The sequence below is a fragment of the Penicillium diatomitis genome, assembly GCF_028827545.1.
Source record: "Penicillium diatomitis strain IBT 30728 chromosome Unknown utg000010l_segment0_segment0, whole genome shotgun sequence".
Classification (NCBI taxonomy): domain Eukaryota; kingdom Fungi; phylum Ascomycota; class Eurotiomycetes; order Eurotiales; family Aspergillaceae; genus Penicillium; species Penicillium diatomitis.
This window is the reverse complement of record NW_026623182.1, coordinates 374,411-388,596: the sequence shown is the minus strand read 5'-3', so window position 1 is coordinate 388,596 and position 14,186 is coordinate 374,411. Positions and strand designations below refer to the sequence as shown.

The window sequence follows — 14,186 nt, the reverse complement described above, 5'->3', positions numbered from 1 at the left end:
ATGCAGTATTAGATCATAGAAGTTATGATCGTCGCCCTTACAAGGGGGCAATTCCCTCGCTCACTCAGGAAATCGGGCCTTCCACTCAATCTCGTAGGTACGGATTCAGATTAGCTTTCTTGCACAAACCACACACACACACACACACTGTAGTAGACACTTGGCCGCCCACTGCGTACCAGGATGTGGTTCTATTGTCGAATACTGTCTGAGATCACAGTCTCAATTGGAGTGTACACTTCTTGACTTTTGAGACGAAGGTCTGTTGATATAATAAGCGATCTGTCCATCGGTTGAACAAGGAGGACGGGTGAATTCTTGATAGATTGTCGAGCCTTGTCTTGGAACTCATTTAAGCAGCAATTCGGGTTATTTCATAACCACCCGTGGTCGTCATTGCGTGCCATCAGCCTCAGGAAGGCTTGCAGAGTTTGAGCACGGTTGTGCTTGACCCAATTCTGGTATTACACGAGAGATGAGAAGAATAGGGCCGTCACTGTGGTTGTCGAGGAAATGAGGGGGGAAAGGACTGAGGAAGGCAGGGGTTGGCGGGGTTGACTTGCACACGACTGCTCCCGTTTGCTGCAGTGCAGACCCAGCAGTCATGTGATATCGGGGTGACAGATAATCAAATCTTCATTCTTCCGTCTTTGCTTTGCTTCTCTTGCGCATGGGCCTAGCCCGGGGTCAAAAGTCCATAGACTGACTGTACGTGGACGGTTGGACAGGGCGACACTAGGATAGGACGCGAGTCCTGAGACCTAGGCACTACGGTACTTCCTGTGTCCTGTAGTATTGTCTCATCCGTACCTTCTCTACCAGGTATAGCGCGTCTCATCATTGTGATGGTTTTTCATTCCTCCATTTGTCATGACAAGGTGCCAGGTGGATGGTCTCTGTGCAAGTCCTTCTTCACTTTTGCCGGGTAAAGCAGTCAGCATGACCACAAGGTGTCATGAGGGCAGAATAGGGGAAAACCGACGGAGCAAGGCCCTTTCTCTCCACAGTCGTGCTTGCTTGATCATTTGCCCGCTGTGCTTGGCATGTCTTGATCCTCTGCTCGAATAGTCAATTTTCCGGGGTATTACGAGGAGCCCTGTCGCCTTGGCACTGCGGGGGTTATGTCATGGTGAAAGATGGATCGTCTTCGCAGGTTGTCTGAGGGCTGTATGTCGGGGGTCAATCCTTTCCACCTCGGAGGTTAAACAGCATCATTGCCTAAAAGAGCTGGAGGTTGTGAAGAAAAGACAAGTGGTCTCTGCGAGATGCCATCATGTAAGTACTGCCGTAGTGTCCTCATCTCGTGTGTTCTGCAATCTATTTTCATCACTGCGAAGTTTTTAATTCTTGCTTATTCGTTCACTAGGAAGGCGACTATTTGTCTTGGCAGGCTGTTCCCATCCCTGCATGGTAGTAGTGAGTCAGTGACGAGTGACTGATCTTCTTCAAGTAGATATCCTTGTTTGTCTTTGATTCAGTGGCGATTTGCTCAAGGGGTCGGGTTGTTCTGCCTGTGGAGTGGTCTGACACGTGACAGTGCCGGAGATTTACCGGAATCGGGGGTTCATGGTGATGATCACTTGTAGCAGATCTTGATGGCAAATTCCTCAGGGCAAATTCTACGTACTTTCCGTTCTATTGAGGATCTTACACCGTCGGACCATTCATAGTTCATAATTTATACTGACGGGGATTTCTGCGGTTGACTTTGATATTTCTCGGCTTAACAATGAAGATCCACGGTCAAGTCAAATTCCATCCAAATTAGGGTTACTACTGGTATCTACTGCTCAGAATGGCAGGATGAGCGACCATCTTGACATATCTACTCCCAAGTCGTATGGTCGTGGACTATCGACATGAGATATCGACCTCTACAAGGTGACTAATTATGAGGAACTCCCGCTGTCAGGTATGTTCCTGTCCTACTGCGCTGCTATTCCTGTCCAGTCTCGAATGCGATCACGACCCCTTCTCACGTACTGGCCTCTCGACCCTCTGTACTGCAATGGCCTAGAATTATCTGCTCAATCTATTCTGCCGTCTCCACCCCTAAGAAGCATCTGGAATTAGAGATAGCCTCGGTCTGTTCTGAAGTAGACTACTATGCTCTCCCCACTCGCGTTGCTTTTCCGGCGAGAAAAAGTGGAAAATCATTGATAGCCAAAGGCAGTTGGACCAGATAGTAAGGATATACTTGGGAGTTAGGACCCTACCTGGGTTAGGGCACAGAGAACGGGGAAACTTCGGCTGTGCCGCAGGCGATTTGCCGATAAAGGGTTGTTTTACCGTGAAACACACTACTTTCTGCCAATCGGCACCGAGTCGGCTGAAACAGCCAAAAAAGACTAGTGGAGTGGGACCCCGTTTTTTCTCCTCAGACATCATGCATCTTGTTCTCCTGAAGAATGATGGACCCTGGAACCCTAACGGAGGGTCAAGGTTTCGGGCAGAGGGGGCACCTTGGTTGAGAGAGAGGTATCGTCTCCATTGCGTTCTCAAACAAGCTATCTCATGTCGGTTCAAGTACACTATGGCCATAGCCAAAGCTGCAGCCAGACACGGTAGTTCATACTTTACGACCATAGTTGCACGAGCTAACAGTGGGATTAGAAGATACCTGATTCATGTGGACTACAATGAAGTCGCTCATAGTCGGAGTACTCCCAATTTCTCTGTCAACCACTACATAACCATTTCGGTATATATCCCATGTGTTTCACCATTCACCCATGCATCCTCTGCCCATAGACAGTTCGACAGTTCGACAGTTCGACACACCCTGGAATCTCCACCACGAAGGAGAGACCCCCCGGCGGGATCCACCGAGACGGAGCTGCTCCTCCACTTCAGTAATGAAGGGTTCTTGGCACTCGGCTGGGCATCACCACCCGCCGGGGCTCAAACGGCTCAAACGTGTTAGCTGCTCGTCAAACAGGCCCGGCCAGGGTCTTTCGGTCAGGGTCTTTCGGTCAGGGTCTTACAGGGGTCTCGCGCAAGGTCGAGATGTCATCCGGCTAAAATAGAGCTCATTGCACGCGCCACCACACGACCAATCAATTGGTTGCTCCTGGCCTGCCAAAGCCACTGGCGGAGATCAACTTCGGATTGGGAAGGGGGCAGTAGAGGAACGAGGAGGAGGAATTCGGTTTGAATCTCGTTGACGGTCTAGACGGAGACGCAGGATGGGGCGTCCGCTCTTCAATGGGGAGGGATGGTCGTTCCAGTTTGAGAGCTCCGGAGAAGAAAGACATGGTTCCAATTGCGATTATTCAATTTCGTGTTTACTGGAGTCTCCTTCCAGAACGACAATAGGCGTGAGATCTCTCGTGGGTAGTTTTTGGGTTAGCGGTGACTAGTCAACAGGGACTATCAGGATGGGTCTAGAAACTTATACCGTCGATTGAATCTCAGTATATAAAAATGAAGCCCATCCCGACCAAATACTTCCTTCTCTTTTTTTTTCCCCTTCATCCAAGTTCGTTTCATTCCTTTCTCTTCCCAACCTACAGTTCATACTTCACTTTCTACCCTCCTTTTCATCTATCCCCTTCTTTTTCAAAACTTTCCTCCCATTTATACCCATCATCCTTTCAAAATGGTTCACATCAAGGCTGCCGCTGTTGCACTGATCTTCGCTGGTTCGGCGATCGCTGCTCCCGCCGCCGACATTGAATGTCGCCAGGCCTCCACCAGCGTCGATGCCAAGTTCAAGGCTCATGGCAAGAAGTACTTTGGTAACATTGCCGACCAGTACACCTTGACCAAGAGCCCCAAGCCCGCGGCTATCATCAAGGCCGACTTTGGTCAACTCACTCCGGAGAACAGCATGAAGTGGGATGCCACTGAGCGTGAGTGACCATTACTTTCTGCCCATGTGGCATGGCAGTTCGAGTATATACTGACCGTTGCATGGATTGCAGCTTCCCGTGGCAAGTTCAACTTTGGTGGCTCTGACTACCTGGTAAGTCGAATAGCTTCGTCTTCAAGACGGTTCAACCATATACTGATATTTCTTCCAGGTCAACTTCGCCACGCAGAACAACAAGATGATCCGTGGCCACACTCTCGGTAAGTCGTTCTCTCTGGCAAACATCGATATCAATGTCAGAGCTCGACCAAACTAATCTCTCGTCCCCCAGTCTGGCACTCCCAGCTCCCCCAGTGGGTCCAGAACATCGGTGACCGCAACACCCTCACCCAGGTCCTCAAGGATCACATCACCAACGTGATGGGCCGCTACAAGGGCAAGATCTACGCCTGGGACGTCGTCAACGAGATCTTCAACGAGGACGGTACCATGCGCAACAGCGTCTTCTACCGTGTTCTCGGCGAGGACTTTGTCCGTATCGCTTTCGAGACTGCTCGCTCCGTTGACCCCAACGCTAAGTTGTACATTAACGACTACAAGTGAGTGTGGCCCGCCGTACACATAAAGCATTTCCCAGCTCCCTTGATCCAACGAACTGATTCGATGCTTTTTCCAGCCTGGACAACGCCAACGGCTCCAAGCTGAAGGGTATGGTCAGCCACGTCAAGAAGTGGATCTCTCAGGGTATCCCCATCGACGGTATTGGTAAGTTCATGTCTTCTATGAAGAATCACATACAGACTTTTTGGTTGTTGTTGTTTTTTTCCTTCATGAAAAAAACACCAAGATATAAAAAAGTAACACCTTGCTTATTCCCCCAATAGGTTCCCAGAGCCACTTGGAGGCCGGTATGGGTGCCGGTGTCCCTGCCGCCATCAACGCCCTCGCCAGCGCCGGTACCAAGGAGCTTGCCATCACCGAGCTCGACATTGCCGGTGCCGGTTCCACCGACTACGTCAACGTGAGTCTTGACCCTCTGTTTAAAACGTCCTTGATAGTTGATATACTAACCCTTCCTTTTCTCCTGATAGGTTGTCAAGGCTTGCCTCAACCAGCCCAAGTGTGTTGGTATCACCGTCTGGGGTGTCTCTGACAATGTAAGATACTGACAACCCTAACCCAATCTCTCTCTACTCTAAAAGACGAGCCAAACTAACTCGGATGTTTACTCCAGGACTCGTGGCGCTCTAACAAGTCCCCCTGCCTCTTCGACAGCAACTACAACGTCAAGCCCGCATACAACGCCATCACCGCTGCTCTCTAAGTGAAGCAAAGCAGCGCATCTCGCATGCCATGACATCTAGACCGTGTCTGAGAAAGGCCCCGCTACAATTCTCCTGCCTTGGCCTTCTTGTTTTTTTTCTGGCCCCCGAACCAGGGTATATCCGGACTGGTTTCCGGATAGAAACGAGGCGCAAAGAACGAAATGCGCCGAGAAGGGAGAGAAACGTAGGGGGATTTTTTTCTGACTTGGTGAAAATTAGACGCGTCTTGACGGTCTCTGGTTCGCGATGCGCGATGTGCAATTTGCGATTTGTATCTCACTTGGCAATCTGTCCATGTCGATATCTTTACATCTCATTGCTTTGTTGCTGGTCTTTGACATGGACGGGATGTCTTTGTTGCGAGCTAGGTTTCAATTGAACTTGTATAAAACTTGGAATTGATGATACGTACTGTAATCTATAGTGTAGTGTGTAGGTCTGAGTCCGTTTCGTTGCTACAAGATTGCTTTGCGACCTGATCGATTTGGAGACTGGACACTGGAACGGGTCAAGTCAAGGTAAGGTAAACGTTCTTCCAATAGATAAACAATATGCGAGATTCTCGAGGCACAGCATGTTACATTCAGCGCCCCGAACTGATACACATACACTGTAGTCTATAGTCTATAGTCTATACACTATAGTGACTACACTACTTGGAAGCCAGGTACTTATCCCCCCAAACATCTCGTCTTACGAGGAATTTCGAGGCAAAAGGGACCACGCACGCCACGCCTTAGGTTGTCTAGCATTCGAGTCCGCGTGGGCTGTAATTAAAAATGAGGGTTGTGATCACTTGGTGTGCAGACGTGCACGACTGCGCAGAGTTGAATAGATCTGACTGGGGCTGGGCAAGCTCTAGTAGCTGGTGATCGGCCGGCTTGTCCTGTCCGGGTGTGAGGTGCTTAGTAGGGGCATGGTAGAGCCAGAGGACTTTGGAGGGGGAATGTTTCTAATCCTGTTATGTAAGATGGGAATTGACTACTAGTTCGTATACGGATTATGGATAGATGTACAGAGTATAGACTATAGAGCACGTCTCGTGTACCGGGTGAGGGCATGTATCCAGGTAATGGAGTGGAGTAGACTGTAGAACACATAATAAGTTCATTATATTCACGCCACAAACTCTCCTTTGTACATCTTGATCTGATCGGACTCCGATCATTGCGCATCACAACTCACGGGTCACAATCACAATCATGATCACAGCCACAATAACATTCGCAAACGATGTTATCGCTATGCAAAACTATTCACAGATCCAAAACAAAAAAAAAATGACAGACAGATCAAAGGTTTCTATGGACATCTCAAATTCATCAGAAGCCTCAGTGGGTGGGGCGGAGGACTTTCGATCATGATTGGGGGAGGGAACATCGGACATCACGTGTGTTCATGAATATTGGGTGGTGAAATATCGGAAGGATGCAATGGCCAAATGGTGAGAACGCAGAGATGCGGCATGGTGGACCACGCAGGTTGTGTCCGCAAAAAGCAGATTCAGACGATGCAGAGGACGAATCGCTTTTTTTGTCCCTTCTTTTTTGCGACTTTGCATCAACAAGGCATTCGTCAATACACGCCAGGTTGAAAAGATGTTGAGGGTCAAAACTCCCTGCGCACATTGAGGGATATACAACACACGCATGGCACTCTCGCGGTCCGCAATGAGACGATGTCAGAGATACTTCGACCAGCTGACAAAACATCACATATGGATCGAAGGACTCTCTAGGTATTCATCATACAGGACTCGGAGAGTCGCGCTCCCGTGAATGCACACCACTCACCGGCTCCTGGTGAACAAGATTCACAGGGCGGGCGGGCTCATCGTGTGACTCGGCGCCAATCTGCTCGTCTTGCGACCTAGCGTGAACGACTGGCCGACCGATACGGAACACAGGAGGATTGGGCGACGTCTCCTGATTCTCACGCTTGCGGGAGCGGTGACGCGAAATGCTAAACTTCATACCCCGAGGCATGGCCGTGCTGTGAGTGTGGCGAGAGTTGGAGATGGGCACTGGATCAGGGTCGTCCACAGTACTGGTGCTGATGGCGCTGGAAATGGTCCGCGGCAGATGGTATCCTGCTTTGCCGACAGGGACGGAGAGACCGTGAACAATCTGAAATTTGGGTATTAGATGAAGTCGACAGTGAGATGACTGAGGTTGTGAACGTGGACGGAAAAGAAAAAAGAAAAGAAACTTACGATACTACAAATCACCAAGAACCAGACGACAACATTGACCGTGTCGTAGACCTGCTGAGCATCCGCCCGCATTTTTCCGTCGACGGTGATTTCGCGCAAGTATTCACGACAGATGGAAAGGTAGAAGATGGCACCGACGCCAATTGGGCCAAAGAAACCAACGAATCCCGCATGGCGCACATGCTCGATTTGGTGGATCCACTTATGCATCACCAGAACAATGGGTAGGCGGCGGAGCAGCAAGATCAAAACACCCAAGAAAATCAGGCGATAGATCGGGATCACGTCGTTGTGCAGGAAGGACGACCACGGACAGACAGCACCAAACCACATGAACACCGCCAAGTTGAGGAGCATATCGATGGTCGGCTGGAGCGAATCATCCATGGTTTCAAGACGGAACCAGTCACTGTTGAGCATCGTTAGTAAATCCCGTAGCTCCATCTCGAAATGATCACGGCCCATGAGCTTACTCTTGAGTGAATACATTTCCTGCAATGAAACAGGCAAGCAGATCGTCAGTGCCAATCAGTCCGCAGGTGCCTACAATGAAGAGCTAAGAGCCAGGGGTTAGCAAAGAGCTGGTCTTGAAGAATCATCGAATCAAACGGGCAAGAAGAAATTCAAGAACAACTTACGGCGAGGGCAATGGCGAAAACCAGGAAACTCTCCCGATCCACATAACGCTTCTCCTCGGCCCAGTGGAGAAGCTTCCGAGACAACCAACCCACAGCGATGCCATATGCGATACTCAGAATGATGACATACACCCACGTCTCAAGGAACCACTGGCCCATGGCCTTGCTCGCACCGCCCGGATGCCCCTCGCCACCCATGCCGATGTACTGCAGCAGATAGAGGGCGAAGAACAGGAACGGATAACCAAGACCGTCGTTTGCGCCGGACTCGGCAATGATGATTCGTTGCAGAGGTCGCGGCACATTCTTGTCTGCAAATTTGCCTTTGACAATCGAGTTGGACAAGACCGGATCTGTGGGCGTGACACAGGATGCGACAACCAGGGCGTGGAGGAAACTGAAGTTGGGCACCATGGCCCACACCACCAGGCTACTGCAAATCCACATGGCACCCATGCCGGGGCCGAGCAGGAGCGCCAAGCTCCGCCATTCGACCTGCAGATACCGCTTGGGGAGCTGAACGCCTGCCAAGAACAGCTGCACGCCTAGAACGAGGCGGGTAAAGTGCAAGGTAATCTCCTCAAGGTTGAGCTCGTTGTGCAATGCATAATCTTTTGGGCGTATGAAATTCGCTGCATGGGGAGAAAACACAATTCCGGCAAGAAGCGAGATGACTATATCAGAAAGGTCAGGCAGTTGCTCCGTGTTGAACTCGATCTTTCCGAGGGAGCTAGGAAGCTTGCATCACTTACGTGCTTCGGAGAGGTAGAATCGCTCCTTGCACAGGTATGACACCAGGCCGAAGAGAGAGATGAAGCCTCCCAGCGTCGCACAGACGATATTGAAATTGATCAGGGCAAGAGTCGGCATCTTTGCTCCAACGTTGTCTCAGATGCCTGCTGTGTTCACGGTGTTTGGCTCTCTGAGCGGCGGGAAGGATGATCACGGGTCACGCACGGTGGTGACTCCAGAACACCGCAATCCCCACGGATGCTTCTCGGATCGACTCAGTGATGCGCGAAAAGGTCGGGGGAATTTCGCTGCTGAAGTCGGTTGGAGCTTTCCGGTCTTCTGTGTTCGTGTTCCACACAGGATCAGGGGACGTTCTACGGCAGATCACCAGGGATCCTCAGCGGACCTGCTTCGAGCTGCCACAAACAAGCAAGAACGGGACAGCGGGGGGATGCAAGTAAATGTTAGGCAATCATAGTAGACGACGAGGGTTCCTGGCAATGACGCAAGACGCTCATATGGCACGATGCTAAGGAATCGCGAAATGGGCGAGGCAAAAGCTTGAGTGGTCTCAGCGAATAGTTCCAAGCACTTGGTGCGGTCACAAACAGTTGCGAGGGTGGGGAGGGGGTGTTGAAGGGTTGGAGAGGAGGAAAAGCCCAGAGGGACAAGAACGACCAAGAAATGGAAGAGGGGGTTGAGTGGAAAAAGGGAAAATTAAGAAAAAAAAAAAAAGAGGGAACAGGCCCACGTTGAAGAGGCACGCGAAACGGTCGCAGTTCAGGTTCCCCACGAGAATTTCTAGGCGGTCTTGGTGATTCTTGGCGTGGATGTTCCGGAGATGGACGAGAGATGCGCCTGCAATGTACCACTAATCGAGATCGGGAAGGAATGACAAGAGGAGGGATGTCCTTAAGAAGATGTGTGCACCGAACAGAAAGACTTGGGTCTACCCGTGCGCAGATGATCCGAGCCAGGTTTGAGAGATTTACTGTACTGTAAGAGACCGGCAGGCTTGCGATTCACGAGGCACTCAAACTTTGTCTCCAAACTTTGCCGTTCTCCGCATTCGGTCATGCCGAGTGGAGCCTGGAGAAGCGCAGTACTGACTCACTACTGAGTGGCGCAAGAAGTACGATACGCCCGACCCTCCTCGTGGAAACGTGATATGACGAGGTTGGGCCCTTTAAATGGCCATGGGACAGGTCGTGGAATGCTTGATTCCCATCATCACATTGCCATGACAAGATGATCATAGACGATCTGACGATCCTTATCGGACTCTTTGCATTCATGATCAGTGATGATATCCTGTGCTTCTTACCGGCTCTCCGGATCGCCGCACGTGGTGAAGATGTTCCTGGCATTCATTCTCCGTCTCCAGAACCCCCTTGCCGCCAACCCTTCCACTTACATCGTGTTGAATCCGGCTCCGTCAGCCCCGCGCGCACCAGTGTTGATCTCTCCCCCTTCGGATATTTGTATCTGTTTGGGTGGTTTGGAAACGGTCGGGGGATCTCCTCCGTCGCCAAGAATCGTATGCTGACCGCAATCCCCCCCCCCCCCCGCCCCGGACCAGGTCGGTGGCACCTGAATGCAGATGCAGTTCTACAGTTCGGCCTCGCATGAAGGCCTGAATCTTCGCGTAGATGCCCCCCGTTCACAATGTGGGGCCGGCAGTTTTTTTACAGGTGGAGGACTCAGAACACAATCTGATCCAAGTGTTTCATTGGGTTGTCATGCAAAGCACCAAGCCCGTCCGAGCGTGGTCAAAAAAGCTCCTCCTCCAGCCCGACGGCGGGCGCTCGACGACTCACTTCGAGTGCTTCGGCCTTTTGCCGGACACCCTCATGGGCCCCGTTCACCGCTAGTCGGTCGGCTGCCTCATTCCCCGGATCGCGGTTGTGCCCTTTGATCCATTGAAACAGCGTCTTCACTTCAAGCTCGTTGCGCTCTTCGATCTTGACCAGGATGGACTCGATCAGGTCGCGATTTTCCACCGGTTTGCCATCCTTGGTCACCCAGTGATTTCGCCGCCAATTTACAAACCACACAGTCACGCAGTCGATCGAGTACCGGCTGTCTGTGTAGATGGTCACGTCCCGATGACGAGGAGCGATATCGATGGCGCGTAGAATGGCCGTCAGTTCGGCCCGCTGGTTGGTCTGTCGGCTGCCTTTGAGGGGCTCAGAGACATTTCTGCTGGTGGACGAAAGGTCAGTAAGCGACAACCCATCTCGAGACCAGGGCATGCCGTGGTCTCTTCCATTTCCCTAGACCTGTTCTTCCGTCTTTTCCGCGCCTTCTTCCTCTCCTCCTCGGTACACGTGCGAGGCAATAGCATGAATTCTACGAACCTTGAATCTCCCGGTCCAAAGTATACACCCACTCCAGCAGAGGCGAGCTTGGTTCCATTGCGCAGCGAGCTCCCGTCCGTGTAAATGCGCAGCATCCCTGGAATTCCCGTCGCTCGCGTCTTCGTCCCGGTCTTTTTCGCAACTGCTTTATAGACCATCTTGCCGGTGGCCGGGTCGAGCAATACATTAGGGTCGAACCCATCCTCCGCTCCCGCAGGCAAAGGTCCGTCTCCCGGCGCATACTCAACCCCGTCTGCATCCTTGGGATTCTCATTGGTCAAGCCAGGGGCTCCAGATGCATGTGACGACAAAGCTCCCTCCTTCCCAGCATCGACGAACTCTTCGGCCTCTTCTCGCGTCGCAAACTTCCGGTAGGATGGCCGCGTGAACCCACAGATCTGTTGCTGTGCCACCGTCCAATCGGTGTACACTCCGGGCACACGCCCTCGTTGTACTCCGTAGAAACGTGTATTTTCACCCCCGTTGGCAGAGGCAGTGGCAGACGGTATCTTCGCGCCGGACAGGAAGGCGTTGGCGTCTTCGAACGTGAGGAAGGATTGAACTAGAATGAGACAGCACGTCGCCCGCTACGTTAGTGTCCACTCTGGAAACACACCAGCTTTTGAATGATACGAGACAGGGCCGAAGGAAAGCTCTACGCGCAAAGGCCTCCTCAGTCAGACCAGCTAAACGTACAGATAGCTCCTTTGAAACCAGTAATTTGCGCCAGGCAGTCAGGCCAGCTGTAGTAAATGCCCGGCTTGTTTCCTTTCTTCACCGCATATAATTTGTTTCCGGTCGTTCGTTTGCGCTTCATCCCTGCGGTGGGAGATGGAGACGATTTGGATCGTGAGGAAGCTTTTGTGCCTGACCCGGGGCTCAGCGAGGGCGTGGTACCGTTCATCGCGTCCGGCTCGTCCTGGTCGTCGAGGAAGGGCAGTGAATTCCAAGAAAACGAAGCGAAAGATAAGCGCGATGGAAAGGGGACAAGCGCAAGTCCTGAAAGTCGCGAGCCCGAGATCGGTGAATCGCGATGGAAAGGGAGTTTGGCCGGGTGAAATCTCCCTCGGTGCGGAGTGACTCGCAGAGGCCTTGAAAGGGCGAGCAAGGGCCCCAGGGTAGGGGTTTGAGAGCAGACGTATCTGCTTTGTGTAAATGAACACACGACGAAGGAACTTCGCGGGTGGGTTGCTTCAAGAGAGTGTCAAAGGCAGGCTGTGGTTCCAAAGTTGAAGAAACGATGGGAGGAGGGAGGGGTGGCCGATGGGATTTCGAAAATGGGAGGGGGGAGATCCTGTCTGATTGGGGCCCTCCGCACTCCGCAGCCACTTTGCTGATAAGTACAGGCGCGATCAACACTCTACAGCAGTGGTTTACCAACCTCTTCCGACGAGTGTACGCTTGACGCTGTAATCGTGTTTGACTCTGCCGATGAACCTGAGGATGGGGGACAAAAAATCTCACGGTGGCTTGTAAATAGCAAAGTATCTCCAGCTCCACCCACATTCATTTTCGCAACCTGCGTTTCGAGGCCGTCGACGATATATCCGGGAAGCTGCACCGGGGCCATACTCCGACCTGTGCTTGTTTCTCATCGTCCGCCAGTTTGAAGTATCAAGAACTAACGATACAATGTCAGAGTGATAGGTAGCGGGGAACAAGAAGCTTCTTGATGGGAGCTGCATGTGTTTGACCATCGCGCTTTCATTTCAAATCGATGCGCTCAGGAGCATGTTGATGCATCGCTACAAGTGGATAGGTCATGTCCACGTCTAGCAATCATGCCTCTGGGGCTTCCATCCCTACGGACTTCCCGCAGGACGGACTTCTCTCCTAGAATTTCACCTTCTAGGCTATCTGAATCTCCCCCCGGCGTCATAGGCACCTCCTCCAGCCTCGGTAGCCACGTCAACCCCAACCTCGTACGAAACTAGTCGCCCATCTACTACATCAACCGTCGCCACAGCCTCTAGTTTGTCACTTCCGAGGGCCTGCTCTACATGGGTCATCGAAAAGCTCTCAGAGGGAGCAGCGCCCCTCGCATTAGACCAAGTTCAGAAGGGGATAGGGAGGCCCAAGACAGTTGGTATATTCCTATGTCACCGAGAGGAGGATCCGGCTCAGTGAGCCTTTATACGAATCTACTATCAGATCCCTATCACTGGAACTGAGTGGTTAGCTCCGGATACAAGATCCCAGCAGGCGTATCTGGATTCTTATGAGACCCTTGGTGAACTAGAAGCGTTTAAGCTCGTGATGCGTCAAGGCTGCATCTCCGCTCCGCGTCTCCTTGGCTACATCGAGACGGAACAAGGGAGAGAGGAAGCTGTTCCTGGTGGCTTTATTAAATACCTCGTTTGAGAAAAGGTCCCGGGGGAGTCCCTCACACAGGAATTGTTTTGGAGCTTAGATTGCCCCACGCGTGACGATATCCGCGCTAGGTGTCGCGTTGCTTTAAAGTAAGTAGAAGGAATGTAGAGGATCGAATGGGAACAAATACTAATTAAACAACCAGAGAGGTTCTTTGCTGCCATGTAGTGCCGCAGATGTCTGCTATTCCAAAGATGATCTATGAGCAATTCACGGGTAATGTGTACGTTAAGCGAAGGGTTCTCGACATGCCAGAAAGATTTACTGATAATTTCCAGTCGAATTTCGGGGATTCGAATGGCATGGCTAATTCGGATACATTTTTGAATGGTCAGAGACTTACTATGTCGCACCCTGACTTGCTAAGCCCCGGGACGGAGATTTCTGAGGTTGTTGACAGGTTAAATATGATCTGAGCCAGCTCCGCCAACCCTGATAAGTATGTCATGGATCACATTATAATACGCTTTGAGGATAACCGCGTCAATTTCCAAATCAAAAAATAAAAACAGAGTCCTATCGCGTTATTCGCCAAGCTACTGAATTCATCTTCGCAGGTCTCAAAGTCATGAATGATGACGCATTATTGCAGCGAGCTCAATTAACGGTCCGAAGCGATGAAGGATCCTAATTCGTCAACACTTAACTCTGAGAGAATCTAGATTCGGCTCCGAGGCGCGAGACAGGCATTAGACCGCTAGACCAAAAATGTTCTATGTGCGGCAACCTTATTCTTTACGT

The 14,186-nt window shown here is 51.3% G+C and overlaps 5 protein-coding genes across 5 annotated transcripts; 3 read left to right on the top strand and 2 right to left on the bottom strand.

Moving 5' to 3' along the window:
* Nucleotides 1-3,598: 3,598 nt before the first annotated feature.
* On the top strand, nt 3,599-5,135 carry N7539_007161 (endo-1,4-beta-xylanase; the record flags this gene model as incomplete). The annotated part of the gene is made up of 8 exons (XM_056936762.1): nt 3,599-3,851; nt 3,924-3,964; nt 4,023-4,071; nt 4,143-4,410; nt 4,488-4,576; nt 4,696-4,832; nt 4,903-4,968; nt 5,046-5,135. 8 exons carry the CDS (start codon nt 3,599-3,601, stop codon nt 5,133-5,135), a joined length of 993 nt encoding a protein of 330 aa, XP_056787561.1.
* Nucleotides 5,136-6,881: 1,746 nt separating this feature from the next.
* On the bottom strand, nt 6,882-8,856 carry N7539_007160 (putative Na/H antiporter; the record flags this gene model as incomplete). The annotated part of the gene is made up of 5 exons (XM_056936761.1): nt 6,882-7,262; nt 7,349-7,757; nt 7,822-7,904; nt 7,987-8,660; nt 8,739-8,856. 5 exons carry the CDS (start codon nt 8,854-8,856, stop codon nt 6,882-6,884), a joined length of 1,665 nt encoding a protein of 554 aa, XP_056787560.1.
* A 1,110-nt stretch (nt 8,857-9,966) lies between these two features.
* On the top strand, nt 9,967-10,347 carry N7539_007159 (uncharacterized protein; the record flags this gene model as incomplete). Its single annotated transcript, XM_056936760.1, has 1 exon — nt 9,967-10,347. The coding sequence occupies one exon, from the start codon at nt 9,967-9,969 to the stop codon at nt 10,345-10,347; it is 381 nt and encodes a 126-aa protein (XP_056787559.1).
* Nucleotides 10,348-10,487: 140 nt separating this feature from the next.
* On the bottom strand, nt 10,488-11,979 carry N7539_007158 (RNA-DNA hybrid ribonuclease; the record flags this gene model as incomplete). The annotated part of the gene is made up of 3 exons (XM_056936759.1): nt 10,488-10,917; nt 11,076-11,637; nt 11,772-11,979. The coding sequence occupies 3 exons, from the start codon at nt 11,977-11,979 to the stop codon at nt 10,488-10,490; spliced, it is 1,200 nt and encodes a 399-aa protein (XP_056787558.1).
* A 977-nt stretch (nt 11,980-12,956) lies between these two features.
* Nucleotides 12,957-13,861, top strand: N7539_007157 (uncharacterized protein; the record flags this gene model as incomplete). Its single annotated transcript, XM_056936758.1, is given in 4 exon segments — nt 12,957-13,157; nt 13,227-13,430; nt 13,443-13,534; nt 13,591-13,861. Coding segments are annotated over 4 exon segments (768 nt in total), but the record flags the coding sequence as incomplete, so codon positions are not given.
* Nucleotides 13,862-14,186: the final 325 nt, after the last annotated feature.